This window comes from Castor canadensis, chromosome 7 (genome assembly GCF_047511655.1).
Source record: "Castor canadensis chromosome 7, mCasCan1.hap1v2, whole genome shotgun sequence".
Classification (NCBI taxonomy): domain Eukaryota; kingdom Metazoa; phylum Chordata; class Mammalia; order Rodentia; family Castoridae; genus Castor; species Castor canadensis.
The window spans coordinates 151677763-151690850 of record NC_133392.1 but is presented as its reverse complement, the minus strand read 5'-3'; the positions used below and the strand labels follow the sequence as shown (position 1 = coordinate 151690850).

The 13088-nt window shown below is 43.7% G+C and overlaps 1 protein-coding gene and 1 non-coding gene across 5 annotated transcripts in view; one reads left to right on the top strand and one right to left on the bottom strand.

Moving 5' to 3' along the window:
- Nucleotides 1–7486: 7486 nt before the first annotated feature.
- LOC141425333 (small nucleolar RNA SNORA18) lies at nucleotides 7487–7618 on the bottom strand. Its single transcript, XR_012450394.1, has one exon. It is a non-coding gene; the product is annotated as a small nucleolar RNA SNORA18 (small nucleolar RNA).
- A 294-nt stretch (nucleotides 7619–7912) lies between these two features.
- Ddi2 (DNA damage inducible 1 homolog 2) overlaps nucleotides 7913–13088 on the top strand; it is a 41561-nt gene continuing 36385 nt past the window's right edge. The window contains exon 1 of one of the 4 annotated variants that reach the window (XM_074081278.1): nucleotides 7913–8058. In XM_074081278.1, coding sequence (XP_073937379.1) covers nucleotides 7924–8058 — 135 coding nt within the window. In that variant the 5' untranslated portion in view covers nucleotides 7913–7923. Of the gene's footprint in view, nucleotides 8059–8608; nucleotides 8917–13088 lie in introns of those variants that run through there. The other 3 variants (XM_074081283.1, XM_020173230.2, XM_020173233.2) reach the window with 3 other exon arrangements.

Below are 13088 nucleotides of genomic sequence, written 5' to 3'. Positions count from 1 at the left end.
TCCAAAATGCCTGTAGAAGAGAATGGCTCAGAGCAAAGGAAACAGATGCAAAATGGAAACAGAGCTTTAGAGGCCCAGGTGAAGAGTCAGTAGTCTGAGCAAAAGGAGTTTCTGAGTGCCTGTTATAAAATCTTGGGAATGATAGCAAGAAAGGGAGGGAGCAGGTGTTGCATTACACAAATAAGTGATCTTGGCCAAAGGAACTGAATTTTTTTTTGTGTTAATAAGCACAGTGTGAAAAAAAAAAACCACAAAACATTCTATGAAGCATTGTGTGCCACCTGACATGCTAGAAACAAGGTGATGAGAGGCTGCTTTGAGAACTAGCCAGGAAATGATGGTGAGGGTATATATAGAGACACCTTTGAAGAAAACAGTCTTTCACTTCCTTGCCTTTTGCCTAATCCTTTGGCTGAAGAGAAGCACCATCCATTTACCATAGCATTTATTGTGCCATCAACACAAAGCATCTGAATTAAACTTGCAGAAGAGTAATGCATGTGGACTGGAGGTGTGGATCAAGTGACTGAGCATCTGCTTGGAAGCTTCAAGTACTGAGTTCAAACCTCAGGCCCACCAAACATTATTTTAGAAAATGATAATTATTTTAAAAAAAAAAAAGTCCAGGTACTGGTGGCTCACACCTGTAATCCTGCCTACTCAGGAGGGAGAGATCAGGATGATCACAGTTTGAAGCCAGCCCAGGCAAATAGATCATGAGACCCTATCTTGAAAAAACCCATCACAAAAAAGGAAAAAGGGCTGATGGGGTGGCTCAAGGTGTAGGCCCTTGACCCCAGTATCACAAGGAGAAGAAGAAGAGGAGGAGTAATAAATGCAGGAAAATGCCCCAGGAGGTTGAAGTCCATTGCCTTGTTCTAAAGAAGAAAGACACACCCCTAGGTGACAAAGACCTCACCCAGCTTGTAGTCTCACTGTACCTCTTTTCCTTTCCATAGAAGCCTTTTAAGGCAAAAAAAAAAAAAAAGTCCCTCTATTTTTAAAGATTGCCAGTCCCTTTTTAAATTATTTTTTTTTTGGTGGTGGGGCTTGAACTCAGGGCCTACACCTTGAACTGTTGGGTCTGGGAACCTAAAGGACAGGTGAGTGAGTATCACATCCCCTATGGAGAGCACTATGGGCCCTGCACCCTGAGAAGTAGTGATAAATCTGCACTCCTGCACCCTGAGGAGGAGATACAGGGTCTCATAAATCTGCCACAGGGCTGATAAACAGAATGCTCTCAAGGTTGTTTCCCCCCCCACCCCCCTAATAAGGGGCAAACAAACCAGCTCATCTAAGAGAGCCCACATGCAAATCCATGGCCAATGGAAAGAGCCCACCTAACCCCTACCCTAACCCAGAGTTAAAACGTCCATAAAAAGCCCCAGCCTTCACCTGAGCAGGGAGCCACTGGCTTCCAGGCTCCGCTGCACTTCTCTAGATGTAGCCTTTCCTTTCTCTCTAATAAATCCTACTTCGTGTACCAGCCTTGTCTCACAAATCAATCAGCTGCCTCATGAGCCAGTTCTCCTGCCTGTGAAGGCAAGAACCCTTGACACCAGCCCACATTTCACACTGCACGTAACAGAAACACTCTACCAACTTTTTTTTTTTTAATGGGTTTTTTCAATACAGGATTTCATGAACTATTTGCCGGGGACGGCTTTGAACTGCAATACTACTGATCTCTGCCTACTGAGTAGCAAAGATACAGGCATGAGCCACCAGCACCAGGCTCCTTATTAAATGTTATTTTTTGCCAATAATATTTTTGTTTTATCGTTGGCGGTTCTGGGGTTTCAACTAAGGACCTGGAGCTTTCTAGGCAGGCACTGGACAATTTAAGCCATACTCCTTGAGTATAGCTGATTCCTTCCTGTAAATTGTGGTGTAGTGGTGGGCACCCCAGATGTTTGAGTCTGGTACAAGAGGAAATTTTAACCTTTCCTGTTTTATTCATTCATTCATTCATTCATTCATTTTTGAGGCAAGATCTCCCATGTTGTCCACATTGACTGACCTCAAACTTGAGATCCTCCTGCTTCAGCCTTTGGAGTGTCTGGGATTGCAGGTGCAAGTTACCATACCCAGCTGCAAGGGGAAATTTTAAAGAATACCATAGTAAGGCACTGGTGCCTCACAGCTATAAACTTAGCAACTTGGTAGGCTGAGATCTGGAGGATTGTGGTTTGAAGCCAGCCCAATATAGTTCTTGAGATCCTGTCTCAAAAATAATACAAAACAGGGCTGGCAAAGTGGCTCAAGTGGTAGAGTGCTTGACTAGCAATTATGAGGCCCTGAGTTCAAACCACAGTACTGCCAAAAAAAAAAAAAAAAAAAAGCAAAATGGGCTGGAGGTGTGGCTTTACAAATGAGAAGCCATGAGTTCAAACCCCTGTCCCACCTAACCTCCCCCCGCCAAATATATATACTTGCCTAAAGAAAAAAAGCAGTAGCTCACAAATATGAAACAATATTTAAAGTGTGGGGGGGGGGGTTAGTTCCCACTGTAGGCATTTTAAAAATCAACCCAAGGGCCAGGCCAGGGGGTACAGTAAAGCCTAGGACTATAATCCCGGCACTCAGGAGGAGGCAGGAAGATTGTCAATTCAAAACCAGCCTTGTCTCAAAACAACAACAACAAATCAACCAAGGTAGATACCTTTACTGATTTGTTCTTTCAAGTATCTAGGAGATAGGAACCTTGCTGGTTGTAACCAGCAAAAAAGGATTTTGGAACGTACCAATGTGGCTCTAAGGTATTGGTAGAGCATTTGTGCTCAAGTTAAAGGTTAGAAATAGATGTTTCAACTCTTAAGGTTTCTTCCACTCTGGAGAGTCTGCTGCTCACTAGCTGGGTGAACTTGGGCCAGTCAGCTTCAGTTTCCTTATCTATGAAATGGCAATCATGCCCTCTGCAGACATTTAAAATAAAATTTAGAATAAAATTTTATTTTAGAATAAAATTTTATTTTAGAATAAAATTTAGGAGAATAGCAGCAAAACATAGTGGTTAAGACTGTGAGCTCCAGTCAGAAAGCCTGGTTTGAATCATGGAGCTGCTGTTTACTACATGCATATCTTTGGGCAAAAGACTATCCCCTCTCTTAACTTCAGTTCCTTCATCTGTAAAATGTAAACTAGAGATGATACCTCATAAGATTTTTTTTTTTGTGGTACTGGAGTTTGAACTCAGGGCCTTCACCTTGAGCCACTCTACCAGCCCTATTTTTGTGAAGGGTTTTTTGAGATAGGGTCTTGCGAACTAGTTCCTCAGGCTGGCTTTGAACCATGATCCTCCTGATATCTGCCTCCTGAATAGCTAGGATTACAGGCATGAGCCACTAGTGCCTGGCTAACCTTATAAGATTTTTGTGAGGATTAAATGACCCAACTCAATCAACTTAGAATTGTGCTTGGCAGAAGTCAGAGATCAATTGATGGGACCTATGTTTTGGTAGCCTTGCTGATCTAGAGCAGGATTTCAGATGCTGTTATTTCGTTGTTGTTTTGTTTCGCAGTGCTGGGGACTGAGCTCAACCTTTTCTGTTTATTTTTCTCCCCCTGGAGGTACTGAGGTTTGAACTCAGGGCTTCACGCTTGGTAGGCAGGCACTCTACCACCTGGGGATTGAACTTTAAGCCCTGGGCATACTAGGCAAATGTTCTACCACTGAGCTACGTCCCCAGCCAGGATGGCGGATTCTGACACCCCTCTCTCAAACTTTACTTCACTCCATCCTTAGACTCAAGTATTGGAAATGTCTCAAACCATTTGTGGTAGCATGGAGGTGCAAAGTCTTACCTCATAAGGTGATGAGAGAAATGTCCACACTCTGAGCGTAAGAGGCATTGATCAGAGTCCAAAAATGGGTGAGGCCTGAGAGGAAAGGAACTGACAGATAAGGAGCTGGAGGAACTCTGTGCTCCAGAGTGGGTCTCTTAAGAGGCAGAAGGGAATTAGAAGGCCATTAGAGCAGTGAGCTCTGCCCATGAGCCTGGTGGATCTAAGTGGGAGGGATTGTAGAATATTCCCCCATTCTACTGATAAGGACCCTGTGTCTGAATCTGGGTTTAACATAGATAGAATACATCTTGATTATGGGATGTGCTGATTGTGTATTTTTCCTTTTTAGGCAGACACTTACTGCTTGAGGCATGCTGCCAGCCTTTATTTTGTTTTTGAGACAGTCTCAAGGGTTAGCCTTGAATTCACAATCTTCCTGCCTTTGCTTCCTGAGCAGCTAGTATTACAGGTTGTGACATTATGCCACACTTAGCTTGTCCTTTCTCTTGGATATATTACTAGCGGTGGAATTGCTTGATCATATGGTAACTCTTTGTGTAACTTTTTTTGTTTACTTTTGTTGCAGTGCTGGAACTTACTCAGAGTCTGGCACAGTTACCACTGAGCTACACCCCCCCACACCCTATGTCTAATTTTTTGCTTTCCAAATTGGCTACAATATTTTACATTTCCTACCAGCAGTGCATTAAGGGGTCAGGTGAGTATTGTCTTTTTTTTTTTTTTTTTTTTTTGTCTCTGTGACCAAATACCTGAGCAACTCAACTTAAAGAAGGAAAGGTTTATTTTGGTCATGGGCTCAGTCCATGGTCAGCTTGTTTCTTGGCCTGTGGTAAGGCAGAACATCATGGCTACAGGAGCGTGTAACACAGCAGGTTACTCACCACATGTGGCTGGAAATCAGAGAGAGAGAGACAGAGGAAGGGGACAGAGACAAGATGTACCCTTCAAAGGCATGCCCCACTTCCTCCAATCAGGTCTCACCTTCCACAGTTTCCACCACCTCTCAATAGTTCATTCATTTGTGGATTCACCAATGGATTAATCCATTGATTAGGTTAGCGACCCCATGATTCAATCACTTCCCAGAAGCCCCACCTCTGAAGGCTTTTGTGACCAAGCCTTCAACATATGAGTTTTTTTTTGGGGGGGACACTTCATATCCAAATCATAACAAGTTCCAATTTCTTCATGTCCTCATCACCACTTTTTTTTTTCTTTCAGTACTGGAGATGAAACCCAGGGCTTTGTACATGCTAGTCAAGTGCTCTGCCACTGAGCTTCACACCCAGGCCTCATCTGTGTTTTTTATTATAGCAACTCTAGTAGAGTGAGTGCTATCTAGGTGGTTCTCATTTAAGTTGCATTTCCATTTTATTATGTTCACAGATTCTGTGGGTCAAAAATTCAGAGAGTTCAGGAGATGGCTGCATGTAGTCTGGGCCTTAATTGGAAAGACTCAAAGGCTGGAGATGACTCAAAGACTTGGGGTTAAGTTCATCTGGAAGTCTTTTTTTTTTTTTTTGTGGTACTGTGGATTGAACCCAGGGCTCACACATGCTAAGCAAGCATTGTATCACTGGACCACTGAGCTACATTCACAGCCCTCTTGCTATGTAGCCCAGGCTGGCCTTAAACCATGATTCCCCTAATCTCTGCCTCCTGTGTAGCTAGGATTACAGGCGTGAGCCACTGGGCCTGGCTTACACACTATCTTTTTTTTTTTTTTTTTTGGCAGTACTGAAGTTTGAACTCAGGGCCTCAGCAGGTGCTCTACCACCTGAGCCACTCTGCCAGCCCTTTTTTGTGTTGGGTATTTTCCAGATAGGGTCTTAAGATTGCCAGGGCTGGCCTCAAACCCTGATCTCTGCCACCTGAGTAGCTAGGATTACAGGCATGAGCCACTGGTGCCCAGTTTTGTTTTTTTTTGTTGAGATAGGGTTTCACTATGTAGCCTAGGCTGGGCTTGAACTTTCGGTCCTTCTGCCACAGCCTCCTGAGTGCTGGGATTACAGGCATGTCACACCAGGCCCAGCTCACATGACACCTCTTAATGGGAGGAATGTTAACACACCGTAGGAAGAACACATAGAATGGAAGGTACTGTTATAGACATTTTTGGAAAATCTAACAGAGCCAGGAACCTGAGCACTACTGGAAAAAATGCAACAAAAACCATTCATTTATGATTCCAACCTCAGCTTGTACCTTGACACCACCTGGAAGGCCTGTATCATTTTTCTGCTCAAGTTGCTTCATCTTGTGGTGGTTATTTCAAACCTGGACTATAGAAGGCTCTATGTATGTTTACCTAGTACCATTCTTAATCCCTTTTCCTCCTGACCACAATGTCCACTAAAGAGGCTGAAAAAACTAAACACTGTTTTCCTAGCCTCTCCTGCACCTAAGTGACACAGTTCTGTCCAGTGAAATGTAAACAAAAATCTGCTGAGGGACTCCTGGATAAGCTCTTATCTCAAACAAGAAAATGAGGCATGGAGAGGAGGCAGCCAGCCATACTGCAAACCTTGGGGCAAGCCCAAAAGAATTGTGGAATCTTCAGGGGAAGGCCAGCAGAAGTGCTGCCCTGATACCATTGTGCCACTGAACCAGTGCTGTCTCCAGGCCTCCTATCCTGGGAGGAAAAAAGTCCTTATATATTTTAAGCTATCCATTGTTATCCATTATTTGGAGATTTGGGAATTGCAATTCAGGAGACACAGGTTCAGACAGCTTTGAATTACTGTTCCAAATAAAGAAGGCAGGAAAAGTTGGAGCTTAAGTGGGTAAGTGATACATAGTGATAAAAATTCCTTTTTAGAGAAAGTCTATTGAAAATTGATAACAGGTATTGTATGACAAAGGCTATGTGACTGATATAAAGTATGTATGTACTTAATAAAAATGTGCATAAAACATAAGTCCAATAACCTCTTAATAAGGTTTTGTTGTTTTGGATTTGGAGGTTTTTGGGGGTGGGGGTTGGGACAGGGTCTAGTTATGCAGCCCAGACTAGCTTTTAACTCATGACCCTTCTGCCTTGGCCTCCTCAGTGCTGGGATTTCAGGCATGCCACACAACACCTGGCTTGACAGGCATGTTGAGTCCCCGGGTACAGTATAATCATGTTTTAGATGCCATGGGCAAAGGGTGAAAGCAACCTAAGTTCACATCCCTCAGCAGTCCTGGGACCTTCTCCCTCCATGGCTTTCTGGCTCCATTTTGGAAAGCTCTTTCAGTGTTTTCATGCTAATTTTCCTTTTATTTGCACAATAGTCAAACTTTGTTACTTATAGTTGATAACACCACTCTTCTGGATTCACTGCTTCTCCCCTTTCTATTTTGTTTTTTTTTTTTACAGTGTTTTTAGGCAAAATTATTTAATGTCAATAAATTATTTAATAATTTTACATGTTTTGGTTGGTTTTACTGCACATCAACGTCACCTTTAAAGTTGATTTTTCTTCCAGGATAGCCCTCTTTAAAAGATGCTTAATCCAGTTGTCCTGAGGACCTGTGGGATTTAATTTCCTGAAGCAATTTATTGTTCAGTCCCATTTCATCAATGAGTTCAGATCATATTCATTCCTTTACACACTAAGGATATGTGGATTTCTGCCAATACCTAAGGTAAACAACATATATATGTATATATATTAGCAGTTCTTTCAAACTTTGTAACTGTCTTGTAGTTACTTCCCACAGACCTAAGAAATGGCCCTGTGAGTAAAGCAAAACCACACAATTACTGTATGAGCCATTTCCAACGATGTGTGGCTATAGTACAGAAGCCCCATCGGGATATCCCCTTTCTATTTTTATAAAAGTCTTGGCTGGAAATTTCCTGTCTCCTGCTACCAGACCTACCTACTTACCTGTATCCACAGCCATCCTGCTTCCTCTTTCTCTCCAGCTACAGGATGGCGGAATGGGAGTAAACTGAAAGATGCTAACCTCACTTCAATTTTAAATTTCTCTTTCACTTTTAGTTTTCTTACTCATCCTCAAGTCTGGACCTCCACCACTCACCAGTTATGTGACCTTTAACAGGCCACTAAATAGCAAATATTTATCGAGTAGATTCTAAACTGTGCCCAATAAAAGGCACCGTGTTAGATGTTGGGAGTTGCCAGGACTTGGAAACAGACGCAGTCCAAGAGTAAACCATTTACAAAGCAGAGGAATGGAGCCTTGGAGGAAGAGCAGGGTGTCCGCGCCGGGAGCCCGGGCGCTCAGAGGCAGGCTGGACAGGTAGGCAGGGCCATAGCCAGGATAAGGATTTTGGTTTTTATTCTACACCACCAAGACAGAAAGCGAATTAATAGTTTTTGTTGCTGTTGTTTTTTTAGGGTGAATTAGTATCTCTCAGCCTCAATTTCTACCTCGAGAAGCGTTTCGGAACTATTTGCTTAGTTACCAGACGGAGCGTTAAGGGCAAGGACTTTCTAGCAACAGCGCCTAGCACATTAGGTAGACGCTTGATAAAGCGCCTGTCGGCTGAGTAAACGAGATTGTGAAGTCCGCCAAAGTCCAGCTCCTGAATCAACCGACAGTAGATCTTTCTCTCTCCGCAGCCCCCCTGCCCACTTTCCTCGCCATCCCTCCACGCCCCTTCCCACTCCCCCGGCTCCCCTTCTGGCCCCGCCCCCCACCGCGTCGCGACGGCCTGGAGCGAGCAGGGCGGGCTTTACGGCAGCCGCGTTGCGGCGGGGCGGGGCGCCGGGTGGCCGCTGCGCTTGGCGGCAGCGGTGGGAGGCCGGCCGGCAGGCAGACGGACTCGCAGGCGGGCGGCGGCGGCCGTGCTCGCTGGTGAGGGCGGGAGGAGTGAGTCACTGAGCGTGTGTGAGGGAGGGAAGGAGCGAGCGAGCGAGCGAGCAACCCGCGCCATTCGCCCGCCAGGCCCCGCCGCCGCCGTCTTTCCTCCGCTCCGCGCCCAGGCCGGGCCGAGCCGAGCTGGGTCGGGCCCGGGCCATGCTGCTCACCGTGTACTGTGTGCGGAGGGACCTCTCCGAGGTGACCTTTTCCCTCCAGGTCGACGCCGACTTCGAGCTGCACAACTTCCGCGCGCTGTGTGAGCTCGAGTCCGGCATCCCCGCAGCCGAGAGCCAGGTACGCCGGGCAGTGAGCGGGGCCTCCCGGGGCTGGCCCTCCCAGCCTCGGGGCCTCCGGTGAGGAATTGGGGTGGCGGGAGTAGGGACAGCCTAGCTCGCCCCCGCAGCCGGGGAGAAGGCGGAATCGCTGGCTGCACCCACACATCCCGGGTGTGGGGTGGGGTACGTGCAGAAGGGAGCGGAGAACCTGACCGCAGGAGCACCCGCTGCAGCGTGAGGGGCACGTGGACTGTTGGGCAGCCCGCCCTCCTTCCTCGGGCTCTTGGCCCCCTTCTCGCCTACTGATCCCGAGTTTGGGGTGTCGCGGTGGACCCACGCAGCAGCCATGGGTTTGTAAGCAGGGTTCATACATCCTTGCCTCTCCAACCAGAAATACCAGTTTGGATCACCGCGGATGGACGTCCCATCTGCTTTTTTTGGACAGAGTTCCTGCTTATATGTAGGCGGTTTACCTTTAAATGTACAAATTGGCACTTTTAGGATGCGAAAAAAAAGTTTGACTCTACTTCGTTTTGAGGTCTTTGGAAATGCTTTTCTTCCCCTATCGCATGCGTTTCTCGTTAAATTCTTTAAAAAAAAAAATTTAGTTAAGTGCCCGAAGCCAGTAGCTCACGCCTGTGAGCCTAGCTATTGGCGAAGCTGACATCAGGAGGATCGTAGTTCCAGGGCAGCCGGGCAAATAGTTCGTGAGACCCTCATCTTCAAAATAACCCCAGCAAAATGGACTGGAGGTGTGGCTCAAGCGGTAGAGCACCTGCTTTGCAAGTGTGAAATCCTGAATTCAAACGCTAGTGCCACAAAAAAAAAAAAAAAAAAAAAAGTCCAACTTAAGCTATTTTTTTTTTTCGATTCTTCTCTGGTACTAAGCCAAAATCTCTCCTCCTTTCAGGTTACAATTCAATTCACAATTTACTTGGGTGAGTTCAAAGCTCAGTGCCTATAAGGATATTAACTTGAAAATGGTGTACTGTCTTCTCAGTGGGTCTTAGTGGTGTCATTTCCCTACAGTGCTTGCTGGAAAGGAGTTAGCTCCTCTTAGACCTTAATAATCATAGTAATTTATTCTCAAAGTACTTCATCAAACAGAATAGGTCACAACTGTGTAGACTTTACACTAAAACACTTAGATTTTAACTTAAGGTGGGCTGTGGAGGACATAGTCTAAACATTAGGAAAATTATAGAAGTTTCCCAAGGCCCCAGAATGTAAATCTTGATTTCCTACTGCAGTTATGAAATAGTTCCAAAAACTATTGCCCAACTACAGCTTGTTCTGCCCTGTCTTATAGTAAACAAATGTGTCAATATTTTTTTTTTCAGAAGTGTAATTCCTTTACACAATATGAACTTTAGATACTTGGCATAAACCTATTCAGAAAGAACTTATTTCAGGGCACAAGGTTTCACTCAAATATGCATTTGGCAAAAGCTACAAAGAAAATTGGTGAGAGGCTTTTTTGGTTTTTTTCCCCAACTTCTATTTAAAACAAAAAAGAAAACATCCAACAAAACTCAGGAAACAGTTTCTGTAAGTGATAGATACCCTTATATTCACGTGGAGAACTAGAACAGTTAAAGGGGGGGGGGTAGTCAACTTTTTCAGTTTTTTCAAAATGACCTTTTCAGTTCTTTTCCCTCTAGCTCCTATTTAACTCCAGTTGTATTTACTAGATGGTAAGGGAAATAAAAAAATTAAAGCATAAATTGGTTTTGTTATTAGGACATGGGAAAGGAAGAGACGAGAATGTTTCTCTTCTGCACATCCCTCTCCCCCAGTGGAGTGGAACCAGGGTTTTGTGTGTGCTCCACCAGGGAGCTTTGAGCCAGTTTGCAATCTGAGAACTTGTAACGAAAAATTTAAGTGAATTAATTGAAGAGGTGTCAGATTGAAAGACATTTGTATGATTCAGGCAGGCACTGTCCTCTGCCAGTTGAAAAATTGCTAGTTTACTAGATGAACAATTAGGTTAACTCAGTTCTTCCTTATTCATTATGTCAGTGACTTGGCATTTAGTTTCTTCCCAAGCCAAATTAGCATACAGAAATGTGGGTCTGACCAGTGTTAAGCCTGTATTAGGTAGTGTAAACAGCTGCCTGTTTTTCAAGTTTGTTCTGTTGGCTCCATTGTAACCTGACAACATAGTATCTATTTTAAGATGTCTGGTGGTCCGTTTTCTTTCACTGGCTAGCCCATCAGGCAGGAACAGGATCCACCCTAGACACTTGAGTCATTTCCTTTCACCAAATCATAAAAGTAAACATAGCTTTTACCCACAAACAATCATTTTCACTACTTACTTGAGCTCTCCACCCTCCTGTTTGCCTTTCAGGGCTCCCCTTCCCTTCCTCTTCAATTCTCCTAGTCTCTTTCCCTCACTGGGATTCACCTTCTTTCTCATTCCTGACTCCCATTTCTTCAAGGGCGTGTGTATATTTTCTTCCTGCCACTCTGTTCAGCCACTGGTTTCCAAACATACTGGTTCCTGTATCCCTGTCAGTAAAATGTTTCAGTAAGTGCTCCTTGTTACATATATAATATATAAGTTGATACATTTTATGCACTGTACATACCTGTATGTGTATATTTAATGTTATAGATGCAGTTGTATCTGTGCATATCTTATACTGTGTACATAAATTGCATACATGAATAATATTTTATGTACATTATAAGCAGACACCAAGTAGAATTCAAGGAAGGAGGAACTAAAACGGAAATCAATAATTTCCATTTTCTTCCTAAACTCTTGAAGAATTGTACATGTGCCCCACATTTGGGATCATTGGCTTAGAATTCCGTCTTTCATATCTCATCAGTGATGCATTAGCAGAGAATTGAAAAAGGTTTTTTTTTAAACTACTCTGATTATAGCAGTTATAATGCAGTGATAACAAATTTAGGATAGAACCCATCTCTGCTTCTACATGTGATTAATGCTGGACATGATCCATGTCTTAATACAAATGTGGGTTTAGAAGCTAGTCCTGGCTCTGAGAGGTTTTGATACACACTTGGCTGGGTGAGCTTCAAACAATTAATCAGAACTTGGCCTCATTTTAAATGTCTTGATAAGTATCTTAATATTTCTGAAACATCATTATAACTTAACTCTTCAGGAGGCAAGTGATAAGAACATACAGAATGGCTGGGTGCTGGTGGCTCATGCTTGTAATCTCAGGAGGCAGAGATCAGGAGGATTGTGCTTTGAAGCCAGCCCCAGCAAATAGTTCCTCAAGACCCTATCTCAAAAAAAAAACCTTTGCAAAAAAAAAAGGGCTGGCCCCGAGTTCAAGCCCCAGTACCACAAAAAAAAAACAAACAAAAAAAAAACAATGTAAGGACTGTCACATGAAATATGAAAGGCGTTTAAATGCCAAACATTGGCAGTAATTGTGATCTGGAAATGCTGCTCTGCACACAGCATGATGTGTGGTTTGTAAAACACTAATTCTAACCAATGGAAACTAAAAGTTTCTACTGGAGCTAATTTTGGTATGTTTATTTTCTCAGGCAGTTTTCATGTATTTGCTGGTAAGTACATATTCTTATAGAAAACTTGTAACACATAGGGGTAAAGAACACAGTCACTTATTGCCTCGTAACCTAGAAATAACTGCAATTTGTTTTGTGTGATGTTTTGAGACAGAGTCTGTCCATGTAGCCCACGTGATCCTCCTGCCTCAGCCTCCCCAGTGCTAGGATTATAGGTGGGTGCCACCAGGTCTGGCCTAGAGTGTTTGTTTATTATTTATGGTGCTCAGGATTGAACTCAGGGCCTTGTGCATTTGAACTGAGGAAAATTGGAAGGAGTTATGAGTAACACTTACATAGCCATCTGTATACTTAAGGCTTTGCCCCCTACTTTTGATAATTTTCTTAGCTCTTAGCACAGGGCTGGTGGAGTGCTTCAGGTGGTAGAGTGTCTGCCTAGTGAGCATGAGGCCCTGAATTTAAGCCCAGTACTGGAAAAAAAAAAAAAAAAAAAAGCCTATACTTCTTGAAGGGCTTTGAATAAACTGTTGCCAAATTCCTTTCCAGAAGGGTTGTGAAAGTCAAGCTGACTATATGTAGATAACTTGGCATATAGTGAGTGCTTAATTAATGCTATATTATTATTATTATTCAGCCAGTTAGGTGTGATTCTAAGAGTTTGTGTCCAGTTTATAATCT